At 37.1% G+C, this 19,063-nt stretch overlaps 1 protein-coding gene across 6 annotated transcripts in view; it reads right to left on the bottom strand.

Moving 5' to 3' along the window:
- Positions 1–146: 146 nt before the first annotated feature.
- Positions 147–19,063, bottom strand: part of ppp2r3b (protein phosphatase 2, regulatory subunit B'', beta) — a 119,819-nt gene continuing 100,902 nt past the window's right edge. For 2 of the 6 annotated variants that reach the window (XM_048597732.1, XM_048597733.1), the window contains exons 12-15: positions 16,682–16,800; positions 13,652–13,761; positions 2,690–2,746; positions 220–1,442 (exon numbers count right to left, since the gene is read on the bottom strand). In XM_048597732.1, the coding sequence (XP_048453689.1) occupies positions 2,722–2,746; positions 13,652–13,761; positions 16,682–16,800 (254 nt within the window). In that variant the 3' untranslated portion in view covers positions 220–1,442; positions 2,690–2,721. Of the gene's footprint in view, positions 1,443–2,689; positions 2,747–13,651; positions 13,762–16,681; positions 16,801–19,063 lie in introns of all 6 variants that reach the window. The other 4 variants (XM_048597734.1, XM_048597737.1, XM_048597736.1 and 1 more) reach the window with 4 other exon arrangements.

Below are 19,063 nucleotides of genomic sequence, written 5' to 3'. Positions count from 1 at the left end.
CAAGTTAATAAGGCCTTAATCTAACACACTTCATCTGAGCATCCAATGTTTATTTCACTAATGGGAGAACAACATATTACTACTTTCTGGATTTGCATTATTAACACAGATTGCTGATGATACATAATTCAGTCATTGAGAGAAAATAGGTTTAAATACTTTATTTCAAAAAAAACTGTATAAGAACATGATCTCAACACTGAAAAGTATGATTTAGTACTAAAACACAAATATACACTGCAAGACTCTACAAATCAAGAAATTATACACAAACGTATCAAATATGTACAACATAGCCTCATAACATACAAGTTTGCTATAGCAAAATTTCATTTATCAAATATTGTGTGTAAAAATCTTACCCGTTAAAAATTAAGGCACATTTAATTCTTAAGGACAGTGCAGAGTCATCACTGGGCAACTGTGGGATGGAAATGTTTAAACCGTGTTTGTAGGTCAAGAGTGATTTATTTCTGTAAACTGGAATGTAGTGACAATTGATTCAAACATGAATACGATAAATTAGACAGCAGAGGTGTCTGTGGTTACCATGTCATAAGCTTTTAAGCGGTCCAGATTTCTGCATTTCTTCAGAACAAAGGAAGTTTTCAGCTGCTTCAATGCAGCATGCAAAAGTAACTTGGTCAAAAAATAGACAAAAATCTGTGCTCTTTAATAATCTAACTGCCATACATCTGTGCACCACATATAGCAAGCAACAGTTACAAGCAGCACTTTGGTTTCTTCAGAATGATAATACTGTGGATATTGTACACATGCTTTCCATTACCATTTTTAAACCCCAATGTCCAGTCAGAGGGCTGCAACTACAGAGAGTGCCCAGAGTGCAGAACACTTCCCTTTTTTAAAAAAAAAGTACACTTGTTTTCGAACCAGAGGAAACTTGCCTGGACATTGTGCTTTCTCCAGAGTTAATCAAGTCATTTATGTTCACCTGCACAGTGGATATACTCTGCACTTCTGGAGAAAGGTAAGCGAGAGTTTGGTTTACCCCGCTATCTTTCAAATACTATCAAATATGCCTTTATAAATATCTGTTCTTGCCAAAGGTATTCAAACTTACGATTGGGATAAATGAAGAGTTTGACTCCTCCAACACTAAAAATAATTTTTAAATTTGAGTGTCAAAATTTTCTTTAAATAAGTAAGTTTTAACTGATTGCAGGCAACCAGGGAGAGGAGGGGCATGGAGTTACACAATTCTAAATTTTCCTTTAAAGTATGTTGCTTGTTTTTAAACATTCTCTAAAGCAGACCAGCTGCAGAGTGTGACAAGTACATGCGGCAACTGTGAAGACATACTGACAAAATATCATATTCAATTAAAAAACAGACTCCACACACATCAACAGACACTTCAGGGTCTTCTCCTTTCGGTTTCCCAACTTTTTTCTTAGTTGCTGATCACATTTCAGAAAGATCTAAAGTAAGATAGAAATTAGAGGTGTAAAATGTTGTTTATCTTGTATTATCAACCACAAACATTAAGACTGTGATATTAGGTACTTACAATAGGCCTCTTGTAGATCCTTACACAGTTAAAATAATTCTTGATACGACCATTATACCAATAAATGTGCTATTCTTAATTTTAGACCAGAAACACAGGAAAAAGAGGAAACACACCATTCGGTCCTTCAAGGCTGCTCTGCCATTCAATATGGTCTGATCATCCAAATCAATACCTTTTCCACTCTTCTGACCCCATATCCTTTGATCCCTTTAGCCCCAAGAACTTTATCTAACTCCTTCTTGAGAACGTTTAATGTTTAGGCTTTTAATGCTTTCTGTGGTAGAGAATTCCACAGGCTCACCACCCTCTAGGTGAAGATATTTCTCCTCATCTGAGTCCTAAATGGCCTACCCTGTATCCTTAAACTATGATCCCTGGTTCTGGAGTCTCTGCTCATTGAGAACATATTTCCAGCGTTTATCCTGTCTGGTCCAGTTAGGTTTGTAGATTTTTGTGACATACCCCTCATTTTAAAATTCAGTGAATAATTCTGCTAATTAATTGAATAAAAGGAGATGCCTATAAGCCAAACAAAGAACACCTGCAAGTTATAGCTCTTTGGAGTGTACAGAGAAAATAAAAGATTGGGAAAACACACAAGATCAGTGGTGTAATGTAGTAAACAATATAGGACTCTCACTGAAAGCAGAGTGAACTGCAAGTTAATTATCTGGCACATCGCAAACTACTTCTTGCTTGAAATGTATCAGAGCACAATGCAAATTTTTTTTTTTTTTTTTTTTTTTTTTTAAATTAAATGGTTAAAGAACTGTTAGACTTTCCCACTCTAAGGCAGACTGCAGTTCTTTGGAGATTAGGAAAGGTGTACATAGATACAAGTCACATCTTTTGAAAGCCGTAACAATTCTCCATTTGGAGGTGTAATGGACGCAACTAAGTGAGCCACCCAGCTAACGGATGAAAACATATGTGCACATTCATTTTTTTGGACTGGTGGCACATGCATTCCGTACTAAGTCAATTTTACCTGAAAGATTCCAAGTATCTGTAAAAGGTAATTTACTTAGTGAAGATTGTTTTTTAAAAAAAAAAAAGAACAGTAGAACACTGCTCTATTTTTAAGAAATCAGCAAAGCACAACACAACCAAAATCTCATTTACAAGATAACTTTAAAAGGTTATGAACCATCTTACCTTAAAATTTCTGTTTTTTAAAGTTGTATTTTTTAGTAGTCAGACAGCTCAGAGTCCCTACAAACAACAAATAACTTCAGCCAGTATTTCGTTACAAAGAAAAAGGTTCCATCTCTTTTAGTAACATTACAATTACCTCCCTAACAATGAATCTCGAGGCTTTACCACTCATTATTATCTGTGACTGACACGGTTTACTTCAACACAATTACAGACTAAGCATTAAAAACATTACACTTGGTACTATGGACAGTATATGCTGAGAATTCCTTATATGCAAGCGAGTAGTCAGACAAAATTTTGCGAAAACAAACGTTTAAAATACTCATGTCACAGAATTCTAATGTCCAGAATGAGGCCATTTGATTCATCACGTCTATGATAGCTCTCCATAGGATCACAAAGCATGGAAATAGACCCTTTGGTCCAACCAGTCCATGCTGAACATAATCCCAAACTAAACTAGTCCTACCTGCCTGCTCCTGGCCCATATCCTGCCAAACCTTTCCTATTCATATGTCCATCCAAACATCTTTTAAATATTGTAATTGTACCCACATCCACCACTTCATCAGGAAGTTCATTCCACGCGAACCACCCTCTGCAAAAAATTGCCTCTCATCTTTTTAAAAATCTCTCTCCTCTCACCTTAAAAGAGTGTCCCCTAATCTTGAAATCCCCCATCTTAGGGGAAAGACAACTACTATCAACTCTATCTATACTTCTCATTATTTTCTAAACTTCTATAATATCACCTCTCAATCTCCCATGCTCCAGTGAAACAAGTTCCAGCCTATCCAACCTTTCCATACCTGGCAACATCCTGGTAATCTCTTCTGAACTCTTTCCAGCTTAATAGCCTTCCTATAACTGGGTGACCGGAACTGGACACAGTATTCCAGAAGAGGCCTCACCAATGTCCTAACTCCTATACTCAAAGGACTGAGCAATGAAGGCAACCGTGCCAAACACCTTTTTAACCATCCAGTCTACATGTGATGCAAACTTCAAAAGAATTATGTAGCTGCACCCCTAGTTCCTTCTGTTCTACAACTCCACCCAAGGCCCTACCATTAATGGTATAACCTCTACCCTTGTTTGTTACACCAAAATGCAATACCTTGAACTTATCCAGATTGAACTCCATCAGCCATTTGTCAGCCCATTGACCCGTTTGATCAAGATCCCTGAGTAATCTTAGGGAACCATCTTCATGGTCTACAATGCCACCAATTTTGGTGTCATCCGCCAACTTACTGACCATGCCTTCTGTATTCTCTTCCAAATAATTTATATAAATGACAAACAAAAGAGGACCTTGAACCGATCCCTGAGGAATACCAATCACAGGTCTCCGGTCTGAAAAGCAACTCTCCACCATTACTGTCTCCTGCCGTTAAGCCAATTATGCATCCAATTGGCAAGCTCACCCTGAACTCCATGTGACCCATCTTTACAAATTTGACAAGGCTCTGCATGGTAGACTAAGGCTTTACTAAAATCCAAGTAAATGATATCTAGTGCCCTGACATCAACCACCTTTTTGGTAACTTCCTCAAAAAACTCAATCAAGTTTGTGAGACACATTTTCCTCGCACAAAACCATGCTGACTATCCCTATTCAATTTGTGCGTCTCTAAATATCCATAAATCCTTTTATAATCACCTCCAACAAGTTACCCAAAACCAAAGTCAGACTCACAGGTCTATAGTTTCCCAGTTTCTCCTTACAACCTTTCTTAAAAGGTACATCATTAGCCACCCTCCAGTCATCAGGCACCTCACCCGCAGATATAGATGATGCAAATATTTCTGCAAGGGGTCTCAATTTCCTCCCTCACTTGCCACAACATTCTGGGATATATTAGATCAGGCCCTGGAGATTCATCCACCTTAATATTCTCCAAGACCTCCCGAACTTCCTCTTCTGTAATATGAAATGTTTTTAAAACATCAAAATATATTTCTCTGCATTCTCTAGACTCCATTTCTTTTGCCACAGTAAAAACTGACACGAAATATTCATTCAGTATCTCTCCCACCTCTTGGGGTTCAACATAAAGATGACCTCCTTGATCTTTAAAGGGGCCCAACCCTCATTGTTAATGTATTTTTAGAATCTCTTTGGATTATCCTTAACCTTATCTGCCAATTCTCTTATATCCCCCTCTTTGACTTCCTGATTTCTCTCAAGAATGTCTCAACACCCCTTATATTGTTTAAGGAACTCAATTGAACCAAGTTGTCGAGATGTTTAAAAAAAAAAAATTCTCTTATTCTTGACTAGAACCTCAATATCTTTATTCTTCCATTGTTCCTTAATCTTACCAGCCTTCCCCTTCACTTTAACAGGAACAAAATGCCTCTGACCTCTTGTCATCATGCTCTTGAATGCCTCCCACTTGACAGATATCCTTTTACCGGTGAACAGTCTACTCCAATCAAATTTTGAAAGTTCTTATCTCATACCATTGAAATTTGCCCTACTCCAATTAAAATCTTTAACTTTTATGGAAAGCTTAACCCTTCCAATAATCATTTTGAAGCTAATAGAATTGTGATCGCTACACTGACATGTTCTCCCACTTTTACTTTAGACACCTGCCTTATTGCCCAAAAGGTGGTCTAGTTTTATTCCTTTTCTTGTAGGAGCATCCGTATATTGATAAAGAGAATTTTCTTGGGCACATTTGACAAATTCTTCACCATCCAAACCTTTAACACTACGGTAGACCCAGTCAATGTTTGGAAAATTAAAATCTCCCATTATTACAACTTTATTATGCTTACATATATTTTAAAATAAGGAGTTGTTTTTGTTCCGGAGAGTCCTACTCGTGGTCGGCTCTGGAGAAAAATTCCTTGAAGAAAAAGAAATCATTGAAGAGGAATCATTCTTATTCAGTTAATCAGCTAAGTTGCTGATTTTTATTTCATTTTTATATGTTTGATATATTTTTAATATTTTTCCATTTTAACATTATTTTCTGTAGGTAATGAAAGGTGTTATTGAAACATCCTTTTTTTTAGGCTTAAATGTTGTTAAGGCCATACATAAGGTCCAGAGTGAGATGGCTAGTAGATTTAGAAAAGTTACTACCCAGGAGGATCCTTCAGATAGATGGATGAGTGTCAGGAAAGGTAAGAAGGTAGTTCAAAAGTCTCCAGTGCCTGTTTCTCTATCAAACAGATATTCAGTTGAAGAGGATAGTCAAGAAAAGGAGGCAAGAAAGAGTGGTGATATTTTTGATCAGGAATACTTGACTGCTGTAACTAGGGAAGATATTTCTGAAAAATTGTCCAGTGAAAGTGTATGGGTAGAAATTACAAATAAGATAGAAAAGATCACTTTGCGATGTACTATAGGCCCCCCCTCAATAGTAAGAGAGAAACTGGGAAACAAATACGTACGGAGATCTCTGATATATGTAAGCATAATAAAAGTTGTAATAATGGGAGATTTTAATTTTCCAAACATTGACTGGGTCTACCGTAGTGTTAAAGGTTTGGATGGTGAAGAATTTGTCAAATGTGCCCAAGAAAATTCTCTTTATCAATATACGGATGCTCCTACAAGAAAAGGAATAAAACTAGACCACCTTTTGGGCAATAAGGCAGGTGTCTAAAGTAAAAGTGGGAGAACATGTCAGTGTAGCGATCACAATTCTATTAGCTTCAAAATGATTATTGGAAGGGTTAAGCTTTCCATAAAAGTTAAAGATTTTAATTGGAGTAGGGCAAATTTCAATGGTATGAGATAAGAACTTTCAAAATTTGATTGGAGTAGACTGTTCACCGGTAAAAGGATATCTGTCAAGTGGGAGGCATTCAAGAGCATGATGACAAGAGGTCAGAGGCATTTTGTTCCTGTTAAAGTGAAGGGGAAGGCTGGTAAGATTAAGGAACAATGGAAGAATAAAGATATTGAGGTTCTAGTCAAGAATAAGAGAATTTTTTTTTAAACATATAGACAACTTGGTTCAATTTTCAAAAAAAAAAAACCTCTAAAAACAGTCTTTTTAAAAATTCTGAATTAAGAATATAAAAATTTAGCCACTAATTCCTCAAAAAAATCTTTCAAAAAAGGTCCATTTGAAAATAAATAGCGATTTTTGTGTTTGGTTTTCTTGTTTTTGTTGAATGTTAATTAAACAAAATGAAAAAAATCTTATATTAGTATTCTATAATGACAATAATAGCTGTAAAACTATTATAAAACCGTAATAAATCTTTAACTAAGTCTGCAATCCCGGGAGCAGCTGCAAGATCCATGCTACTCCTTGCCCTTGAAGTGTTCATATAGCAAATGAGGATTACGACTTAGTAGCATTCTCCTGCATTCCCCCTGCCCCCAATAAATACCTGGCACATAGTTAATTTGACTGGGAACAATCTAATGCCCTTCTGAAGGCCTTGATTGAATCTGTTTCCAGGTTACTTCTAGGCAATTAACACAAGACCCAAACCACTCATTGGATGAAGTATTTTTCCTCACATCACATTTGGTACTTACATACCCTCTTATTGGTGGTCCATATACCAGCAGGAACAATTTCGCCCCATCTACTCTATTCAGGCCTTTCATGATTTCGAAAACGTCTTTCAAGTCTCCTCTTAACAGCCTTCTCTCCAAGGAGAGCCATCCTAATCGCTTCATAGTCTAGTCTTATAATGGGGAGACGGTTCATTCTTGTAAACCTCTTCTGCACGTCTCCAACATGTTCACATCTCTCCTATACTGTGGTGCCCAGAACTCCACACAATACTCCAGGTGAGGAGTGACAAGTGTTTTGTGCAAGTTCGGCTTAATCTCCTTGCTCTTGTACTTAATGCCCTATTAATTTAGACAAAAGCTGCCAAAACAAAAAACAAATCAAATCAAAAACCACAAACTAACCAAACTTCAGTGTCTCAACTTGGATGAGTGGACTTGTGCTTTCAGGACCTAAAGCACAGGCCTAATCAAAACATCAAATGAAAGAACAATATCTAAGCCAAACAATAGAACATTTAATAAATCTGAATGAAGCTCAAATTTAAATGCTGCATTTCCCTTTTAAACATTTCTATCTTCAACTGTTCCAGATTATAATCAGACTATCTTTACTCACCATTTAAAATAATCTTAGAAAAAGGGGATAGAATGGCTCAGGAGTACATCAATAGAAATAGCTGATTCTCTTAAAATACACCTGTAAGACTTTGACATAAATTAATCAACCACTGGCATTTACTTCATTCACTAGGTGGCAGTAAACCCTTGTTACTCCTCTGGTCAGAGAGTTTGCTGTAAATAGAATGTCTAACATTACATAGGTTAAACCTGCTCTTGCATCCTCAAAAGCACCTTTGCTTACAAAGTCGTTGAAAGGAAAGTTGATAATTGCATAGCGAGAGAAGCAGGGTGAACAGAGCGACCATCAGTGTTGCTCCCTAAACAATGAGCTTTAAGTATTATTAGGATTTAAACATAGGAAGAACTGAGAGGGAGATTGGTTAAAATCCTAGACAAACAGGGGGAAAATAAAGATTGGATTAGAAAAGAGACAAAAAAAAGGAACACAATTAAACTTTTTGCTCTTTACATCTTTTTGAACCACCCGGAAATATTCAAAGTCAGAAGGACATATCCTTAATCGTAGTTAGCTTTCAATACCAGAGATTGATTAACAATATTGACCATGATGTGGAGGTATCGGTGTTGGACTGGGGTGAACAAAGGTCAGAAATCACATGACACCAGGTTATACTCCAACAGGTTTACTTGAAAACACAATATTGACAATTGTGGTGTCACTTAAAAATGTAGTTGTGCTACAATTACCAGTGAAATAAGTAGCTTGTTTACAAATAGTCATTTCATTTAATGCGCAATAAGGAGAGCCTGAAAATCAAGGTATTATTTTCACTGGAACATAGGTCTTAGGAGCAAAAGTAGGCCTTTGGCACTTCAAACCTGCTCTACCATTCAATAAGACAATGGCTGATTTGGTTGTGGTCTCAACCACACATTCGCATCTTCCCTAGTCTCTCTCATCTATCAAAAATTTATCTGTCTGCCTTGAATAAACTCAATGACACAGACACTATTTTCTAGGGTTGAGAATTTCATAAACTAACAGAGCTCGGAGGAAAGAAATCTTACTTCCAGTTTTAAAAGAACAATCTCTCTTTTATTCTTTAACAGTCGCCCCTAGTTCTAGTTCTCCCCACAGGGGGAAAACATTCTCCCAGTATCCAGCCGATCATCAAGTCCCCTCAAGAGCTCACGTGTTTCAGTAAAGTCACAACTTATTTTTCTAACCTCCAATTAGGTACAGATCCAGCATGTACAACCTTTTCCTCACAAGATATCCCCTTCATCCATGAATCAGTTAACAACTCCGAGAGCAACTTCACTTAACCACTTATCTGCTCTTCATCTGAAACTGCTGTACCATATTTAAATAAATACATTAGTCTCACTATTACTTTAACAACAAATTCTGGACCAATCATCATTAGATTTGAGGTAGCTGCACACAAGTTTAAATCAACACAATTAGAATTTATGCATAATAAAAACCGAAAGAGCTGCAGACGCTGTAAATCAGGAACAAAAACAGAAGTTGTTGGAAAAGCTCAGCAGGTCTGGCAGCATCTGTGAAGAAAAAAAATCAGAGTTAACGTTTCGGGTCTGGTGACCCTTCCTCAGAATTTATGCATTTTGACCTCAAAGCAAAGTACAAACATTTAAAAGCATTTTATTTGCAGTGAAGTTGTGGCTTTGAAAGCAACGGAAATGCATTCTCCCCTTTGACTTAAATTGCACTGCCATACAGCTATCACTAGCCTCTCCTTTTACATTTCACTGTAGAAAAAAAAAAAGAGAACAAATATCAAACTGCAATAATGAACCAAAGTTATACAAGGATAACTCAGAAGTAACTCATGGCTTTTGAATCATACAGCATTATGATAGATACTAGAACTGAAATTTCAAATGCATGGAAAGTAATTTGAGCGCAGAATTATTCCTACCTCTTTCAATTGTTGAGAGCAAGAAGAGCTCGATTCAAATTTAACCTAATGCACACCTAATCCAGTAAGCAATAAGGCGAACATTCAGGGGTAAAATAAGAAGTCAGGATAAACTAACACTCGCTGCTCAAGCAAGCTGTCAGTCTTTGTTATAACTCTCGATTATGCACGGTAGAAGTGTAATTTCAAGGCAAGTTTGAATTTCAGACATTATCATTGCTTGGGACATGATCTTGTACGAAATGAGTGATTTCATTTAAAATTTATTACAGCCTGTAACGTAGACCCATTATACAAAGGAGAAGAAAGTGTGGGAGAATGGATTCCAAATGCCAACATGATCAATGCATATGCAAGTTTTTAACCCTCATCTGAATTAATACCAAAACCTGTCCTGCTCTCTCTCATTCTTGTTGGGAAAATGGAAATTTAAATTTGAATGAGCCAAACATGTACACATACACCAAACAAGGATACTTCACATTCAGTGGAAACAGAAATGTTTGATGGGGTAGGTAAAAGTTACGAACAGTTTCATGCTGTGTTTTAAAAAAAGTTTTCAGATTTTAATTATTTAAACAACAGCTACACAGTTGGCCACATTTGCAGAAAAAGCAGGCGTAAATTCGGCCATTGGCAGTAATACAGAACTGCCAAGAGTGAGCCTACAGCCAGTTTTATACATCACTAGATCCTTCTTTCAACTAATTTCAATGGAAAACAGACTGCTGATACTCTGAATTGCGACAGACCAATTTCATTCTCATCATACTTAAAACAAGATGACCATGTAGTTACTTGAAAACTTGAGGATTTTATGATTGGATCAACCGCAGTATGTTCAGACTAGAGTTCAATATGGTTAATGAGTGACTAGCTGCGACAGAAATTAACAAACTTCTGGGATGTAGATTGCAGGACTAAATATTTTTGAAGCAGGACATCTCAATGCAAATTACCATCAAATGAATTAGTTTTGAAATGAACTCAGCATTCTACAAGCAAACAGCACACCATTTTGCACACATTAAGGTGCCATTAAAAAGTCAATCAAAATTAAACAAAGAGCAGTTAATCTATTTTTGCTGGCACTGGCTGAGGCAAGAATGTTCATCAGGACGTAATAACTTTGTACTCTTCAAATTTTGCCATGGTGTCTTTTATAGAGACTTTGGTTGAATATCTCATCAGAAAGGTGATTATTTTTAATAACGTGGTACTTAATATGGCAGTCGTATTCTTATTTATGAATACTAAAAGCAGTAAAAAACCTAGGTCAGAATCTATCAGAGCTTTTTTTCCAGTCATCATCTCTTTCTATACTTAACTGGAGAAACAATTTTCAGTGTAGTTAGGCAATTTGTTATAACTTCCACCATTCCAATGGAGTCTCACGTATGAAATATTGTCAACTATCATACAAGGCCTTCCTTATCCAAATCAAATTATCTCCATAGAGGATTTCTGCAGATTTGTAAAATATGGTCAATAACTTTTAAAGTCCATATTAATTTTACTCGAGGCATTTTCAAAAATGACCAGCAGAGAAACAAGTCTAAAATATGGGCAAGACCCTCAAACACTCACCTAATTGAATTATGTTTGCAATAAAATGCGTCCGGTGGTGTTCTAACAAATAACATTCTGCCTTTAACTTTCTAAGATAGGAAACATAACCTAAGTTAAAACATCTGTAAAGAGCGACCAAATTTCCACCCTGCAACAGTTTTGTCAGTATCAGCTTTACTGTTGTTCTGAATTTTCAGTTTGCATTTCTCACAGGTGACTTTGAATTGACTTCAATTTTGTTTTTCATTGCCTTTTCTTGTCTCTCCTGCATCTACAGTCTCTACAGAGCAGCAATTGTATTTCCACAATTTCCTTTTATCCTTGTGTTTGAAGTATGATGTATTACAGTGACTTTGTATTTCGTAAAATTATGCTACACTGGTGCCCTGACTAGGTTATGTAAAGGGCTTTACAAAATAGTTACAACTCTGTTTCCTGTACAATAATGGTGCTCAATGAAAGGATGAGAATGGTACACAGGTTTTGTAAATTGGTTAACAAACAGCTTTTCTGGCTTTTAACTGCTCTATAAATACCAAGAAATGTATCTAAAGCTTAGAAAGTGATTGACATTGTAGAACACTTTCTACCCTACTCCCTATTTACATTTTACTTCAGGTGACACCTTTAAAAGGTTTACACAATTGATATAGCATTCAGTAAACAATAAAAGTTTGACAAACATTTCCAAACTTGATTTCTACTATCAACAACACTTCTGGGTGTAATGCATTTTCCTTTGCAAAGGCAAGCATCTAACTCAACAACAGAAGAAATTTAAATAAGACAAATATGATTTTAATTAAAAAAGGGGCTAATTTCCTGTATATTTGCACCCGTTCTTCATAAAATTCAAGCTACCTAAACATTATGAATACTATTAAAAAAGCAACATTTTCTCTTCAAATGCATGCCAAACTACTCATCTCAAATTTCTAAAAAGAGGTTTCCGCAATTTACATTGTTAGCTATCCAAGTTGAACTCAAAAGTTATTTTAAAATATAATGTTAAAACTGCATAATAGCATGCAAAATCCATTCTTATTTCAGAACGCCTAGCCCTTTTTCCAGCTTCAGACAACTCAAATAATCTGATAAACACATGTTGCATTGAACTACACTTTGCTGAGAGGGAAAAATGCATATAACCAAGTAGATATGATGTACCTAATTATAAAATTCAAAATGACAACAGAAAATGTTGGAAACACTCAGTAGGTCTGGCAGCATCTGTGGGAGAAACAGTCAATGTTAACTGGTTGGATTGCAGCTATCTGAATACAAGTAAAGGAATCAAGAGAGAAATGATGGAGGAAAGAACCACCAGAAACAGGAACAAAAAAAAAAGGCAGTGTTAATGATCTAAAATTGTTAGTGTTCAGCAAATGCTTATAACCATTCACATATTTTGTTTCTTTACCTTTTACAGCATAAATTTTGTTCAATTTATTTTCTCACAGGCCTGAACTTTCAATTGCCGAAAACTTTACATTTAATTTTCAAGAATGACAATACATAGAAAACAAACAAACCCTGAAGTTCAGCATGAGATTGATTTCTGCTTTATCCAGTTAGTTTCGGAGGTCTAAATTTCCTGTTCTGATGAGAGGTCATGTAACTGAAACTGCAACTCTCTTTCTCTCTCCACAGATGCTGTCCTGACCAGAGTACTTCCAAAATTTTCTGCTCTCATTCCAAATTTTCCACATTGGCAGTATTTTTGCCATTGTGTTGTAAAATGTCAAACATGGGAATACAAAGGTCAGTCTTCTGTTCAAACAAAAAACCCAAAGGAATGTGGATGGTGGTAACCAGAAACAGAAATTGCTGGGAAAACTCAGCAGCATCTGTGGAGAGAAAGCTGACTGACCCTTCTTCAGAACTGTTTGCAGCTGCGAAAAGGCTGGTATATATAATGAGGATGGGTGTGGGGACAGAGGAGGAGTAAATGATAAGTAGAGAAGCAGCCCAGACAGAGAGGGAACAACAATTGGGCAGACAAAGGAATGAGTAACATTAGCCTGAGGGAATCAATAGCTGCTAATTTGGGACAATTAGTAGCCACCAATGCAATGGTTGTGGTTGCAGCCCATGTGATGACAAGGCCTGGTATATGGGATAAAAACCAGTATATGGGAGTCGGGGTAAAGACATGGGAGAAGCTGCAGCTCCGCAGCAAGCCGGAGATGGAGATAGTGACCAGGGAACACTGTGGCGTGTTGAAATGGCAGGCAACAGGAAACTCAAGGTCATTAGCGTGGAAAGCAATTTGTTTGGTTTCAGACTTTTGTTGCTTGTAAACCAAGGTGATTAGTTAATTTTCAGACACCCTTGAATAAAACAAGGTAAATTTAGTTAGGTCAACACTCTCACCCGTCATTCCAGTTTTCATTCGCTGCTTCTTCAGCCACCAGATTTTCATATTCTTGTAAAGCGTACCTCTCCCAGTCAGTCATTTCTGGCCCATCATTTTCCACATCCTGCTGCAGAGGAAAAAACAAAATCATAGGGGCACCACAAATGTATACAATTTGCTTAAATACATCATATATTCAACAACTCAAAGCAGGGCATGAAAATTTCAGTTCTTGCAAAGTTACTCAGTATGATGGACACTTGCACTTGGGCATCTTAAGGCGTAATTGGAAACACTCTGATCTAGGAAAACCAGTCTGTAGTAAGTGTTAGTTGGGAAACTGGAAATTCTGCTTTCATCTGTTTGAGCCATCCGCTATCAAAATAAAAATTTGTACCTAGCTTGGATTTAAAATGTTTTCTTCATTTTGTCTAGTGACTTGTATGAATATTTTGTAAATCTTGTAAGCAACTTTCAAGAATAACAACACAGAAAACATATGAACCCTAAAAGTTCAACATGAGGTTGATCTTCCCTTTATTCACTTAGTTTGAGGTCTAAAATAACTTCAGCACAACCTGATGAAAAAGAAATGGAAGGAATTCAGTTTTTAAAAGACAATGGCTTGAAGTTGGTTCTTGGTAACACATAATACATCATCCTAAAGAGTATAAGCACGAGTCTGACCATTAGCATGGGATAAAATGCCCATTAGACCAACGATGGGTATGAGGTAGCAGCAATGCACAGCAACTCTCACATTCCTCAGAGTTGGAATTTTCCTCAATAACGGATAGGACCAATGCGATATGGGATCCTTCTGAAAATAAATTGTCTATGCTCACAAAATAGGAGCTTATGTAGAAAGCCACGGAAGGCTCCATAGTCAGTCCAGCATGTAGGCTGATAAAGAACTCTCCAGTCTAATTGCACTTTCCACCTCTTAAGACTTAAACTGCACATCCAAATATTTTTCCCAAATACAGTTAGAGACAGACTCTAACACCTTTCCATTCTTTCATATATTTTTTCAGATTGGTCCAGCGACAACAATCAGAAATCACAGAGTACAAGTTAACCCCCTTTCCGACTATGATATGTTTTATACACAAGTGAATTTTCACTCCACAAATGCACGTTTTACTTATTGCTCCCTTATGACTGAATGCAACAATAAGCAGGCAATACAGGCTGTATTGTGAAGTTGTCCACTCTTTGCAATTCTTAAATGTCATCAGCATTTGACGCAACCAGCCATAACAGTTCTGTTTTATACTTGGCATACGTTAACTCATTTTTTGGAAGGATTTTGAGGCTTCAAAAGTTGACTCATACATTAAAACCTACAGTAATTCAGAACCTCAGATATTTGACTAGCAAAGTTTACTCAGAGCCAACAAGTCATCAACACAAAAAAACTTCATGAACTTGAGCCAAAAAGGTGTGGTAACTCCTGCCATTTGCAGCAGCTGGGCAACAAACTCCCTAGGCTCAGAATTAATACTTATACCATCACTTCACAGCCCTTAATAAATTGTAAGATTAAACTGTCAGCAGGGAGGATGAGCAGATGGTTAAAAACAGCCTAATGCAGTGTTTCAAGGCCACCTCAGAGCAGACCGGCTTAAGCTCTTACACATACAGAAGTCAACAGTACCCTGCTGGCAGTGAAGTCAAACAAAGTAGCAGGAGTTGATGAAGTTTACCCAGTATTTCTGAAGAATGTCAAATTACAGGGAAGTGGTTCGCATAGCTGTTCATTCACATTCAAGCACAAGCACCATTCCAAAGACATGGTGCCAATCTAAGACTGTTACCATTATCTAGCCAGGAAAGCCAATTGACGACCTGAGCAGCTACTGCCCCATCACCTTGCTCTCAAAAAAACAAAGCTCTGAAACACTTCCTGCTAAATAGACTAAATCTTACCCTGAAGACAGCAATGTCTACAATAGCGGTTTTTCACACCGCAACTGTTCCAAGTAGGTCCTGACATCAACCTCATATTATGGTAGGTTACCAGAAAGGTCAGAAGACAGGAACTGCCTTTGTTGACTTATCCTGTGCTTACGACAGTGTACTTGGATACAGGGCAGACTATTTAGGACCAAAATGAGGAGAAATTTCTTCACCGAGAGTGGCGAGCCTGTGGAATTCCCTGCCACAAAAAGTGGTTGAGGCCAAAATATTGAACGTTTTCATGGAGTTAGATATAGTTCTTAGGGCTAAAAGTATCAAAAAAGGGCATGGTGAGAAAGTGGGAACAGGGTACAAAAATGGACGATCAGCCATGGTTACACTGAATGGAGGAACAGGCTCAAAAGGGTCAAGTGGCCAGTTCCTGCTCTTATTTGACATGTTTCTATATTTCTAAGGTTCACCTCAAGAGATCTATTCCTGGTGGTATCACAACTATTAATGTTGCATCAGCTGAAGCAGTTGAATGGATTATTAACCTCAACATCAAACCATAATTGCTTCCTCAGCCACATGAATTTAAGAAAAACATAACCAATTCAACTTCGTACTAGTTGATCTGCATCATCACCAATTGTGCAATGCTATTACAACAACTATCTAAGGCTGGGAGTGCATGGTTACAACCTGGTGCTGGTACAGGGAACAGTCAAAGAGATGAATGTTAGTATTGCCAATTTCATCCACTCATCTGGTATTATCGTGTGACTGCAAACATTTTTCCTATTGCACTGTAAGTGTACCCAACACCCAGCCCCCAACATGACTAATGTTTTGAGGTAGCAGCTTATTACCACTTTTTCAAAGGCAATTGGGATGCGCAATAAATGCTGGCCTAACCAACAATGCCCAGTGAAAGAATGCAAAAATAAAATCTCCAACTGGTGCCACTGCCAGATAGTGAGATTCTGTCGTGGTTAGTGCTAAAGAAGACAGTGTAGAAAACGCTTATAATTACGATAACATATCTTGCTAGACGAGGTAGAAACTCTACCCTAAGGGAGATGGTTACAGAACTTGATATACACAATTTAGAGAAAAAGGCATTGTATCATAAATATAACAATTACCCTTGGAATAGAAAATGGGTCCTTCTGCTCATGTTCCAGATACTTGCTGATGTTAAAAAGGGTGTCAAAAAATACATTTGCCATCTTGCACTTCTTTAAGTCATGAAGTGTTATTTTTCCTGTGTAAACAAATTGGCAGTAAATTTCATAGAAACGAAGAAACCATTCTAACAGTTCAAATTAGACATATGTTAGTTTATACTCTGTAGACTGCTTAGAGCTTATCCAGTAACGGTCAGATGGGGACAGTATTAATGCTGTTGGAATGCGCTGTTAATTGATTCTCAATAGTACATCAGTTGGCATATTACAGTCAGAGTTACATGGACTGGATCTACTGACCCCAATTAAAAGTACACACAAGTGTCAAGAGAGGTCAATGTCAAGATAGCTGAGACTCCCTCTTAATTAAATAGAAATGGGTAGCAACTAGCAAGTAAAATACTTATGGAAACAGACTTCTTTTTGGATCACCTGTACAGTAAATCTTGAAGATTGCTGAAAGGACACAATTTTGTCAAAGCGTTTTGCCTGGCAATTAATCAGGACAATTCAAAAGCAAAGGGAGTGTGGATTGGTACAGACATTACCCTGGCAAATGCACCAGCTAATGACAATTGAGAGTTAGCTGTCAAGCCTTGTTTAAATTTTTATACCAGACAAGGTGACATTGATTTCTCAGGGCAATGCCTTGACCAATTAAGATTATCTATTTTTGTTGTGTTCAAACCAGTGCAGTGTGTGTATATATATTCTTTCCACCTGCAAATAACAAGGGCTTTTTGTATTACCAAATGTATACTTCAGTATATGCAAGTGTGCCACACCGAGCCCAACTCAAACCTATATTGGTTATCAGCACAATTCTTTGCATACTCCGGATTATTTAACTAATTGTGAAATCACAACTAATGTTGTACATGTATTTTGCACATGTGGACTGGTTGTGCACAGCCAGCACACTGCCTGTATGTTGTTCGATACCAGTCAGTCTTTGGGATATATGGCCAATGCCACACCGACACTGAAATTCATACGAGATTACTAACTTGTGTTAGACAGAATGTCTTTTTGGCAACATCCTGTAGTGGTGAACACCACACACATTGCTACTGCATAGTAACAGCGTCAAACAACTAGATTCACCTGCTGCTAAACATTGGAGATCTCTTACACTCCCAGGGTAATACGAGGTAGAATGGATGCCTTACAAGAGCAAAATTGATGGCTAAGTCCACAACACACAGTGAGAAATGATTTATTATCCTGCTGTAACTGTTATCCTGTGGGATGGCTTTGATATGCCTTATTTCTGCCCAAGCTTTCTCAACGAGAAAATGGCTGAGTGGTCTCTACGAGGTTGCCAATAAGGCCAATCTCCTAACATGTGAAACTGTACGATTCCATCATGCATATCAAATAGTAAAAGTAGGCTTGTGATAGATAGCAGTAGAGACCCATGTGGCTGATTTTTCAAATTGTATATCAAGAAACGGGGAGGTAATTTAACTGCCCCATTTCAGTCGAATTTGAGCCCATCAAGGGATACATGAAAATTCCTGCATGCAGCTCGAATCAAATACAGCAAACATATCATTTACAGATCTGAAAGGTGTGAGGGGCAGGTGGTTAGTTTATCCCAAAGACGCGTTTCTCATGGTCCTCAAAAAAAAGAAGGAATTCTTCAGTGTATGTAGAAAATGTGCTCAAAGTTGGGTGCGGCAATTCACTCAGCCTTTTAGTAATCTCATGTCATAGACACTGGTAGTAGATCGTATAGTGTAAAGGGACATGACTGTTAAACTGCCAAGCTAAGTCATCATGATCATTCTCCATGACAATGCCTCTACTGATAAGTCTACTTGTCAAAATTTCCCTCATACACTGTAAATGTTATTGTTCCCTTTAGTTTTTATTATGAATTCTTCTGATGAGTACAAGGTGAAACTTTTGGGGAAAAACATGTTGCTGAAAAGACATTCAAGTTTTTTTTTGTTAATTTAAACCAACACCCAGTTTCAGACAAATCTTGCTAGGTCAGCTGATTTTACTAATTCTCTGCTTTTATGTTGATGATGAAACATCCACTAATTTTATGCTATTGCTTATTACTGTAGTGAAAATTTATTCAAATATCAGCAATATTAAATCTAAAAAAGCTATTCATAATTGCCATTATTTAAACTAGCAGCAATCAAGCAGAGGAAACTGCTGATTTTGTTAATAGCACCCTTATTTCAGCCTGGCTGAGATCACTAGAAATTGCATTAGAGTGGAGAAAGTTCTACATTTTGCTTAACTATTTAAAACATAAGCTCTAATCACTTGATGTTGACAGCGGCTGAAAGATACCATGCAGCAATTATCTTGTGAATTGATGGA

This window comes from Rhincodon typus, chromosome 6, assembly GCF_021869965.1.
Source record: "Rhincodon typus isolate 14 chromosome 6, sRhiTyp1.1, whole genome shotgun sequence".
Lineage (NCBI taxonomy): Eukaryota > Metazoa > Chordata > Chondrichthyes > Orectolobiformes > Rhincodontidae > Rhincodon > Rhincodon typus.
The sequence above is the reverse complement of the archived record's forward strand: the minus strand, read 5'-3'. Positions and strand labels throughout refer to the sequence as shown.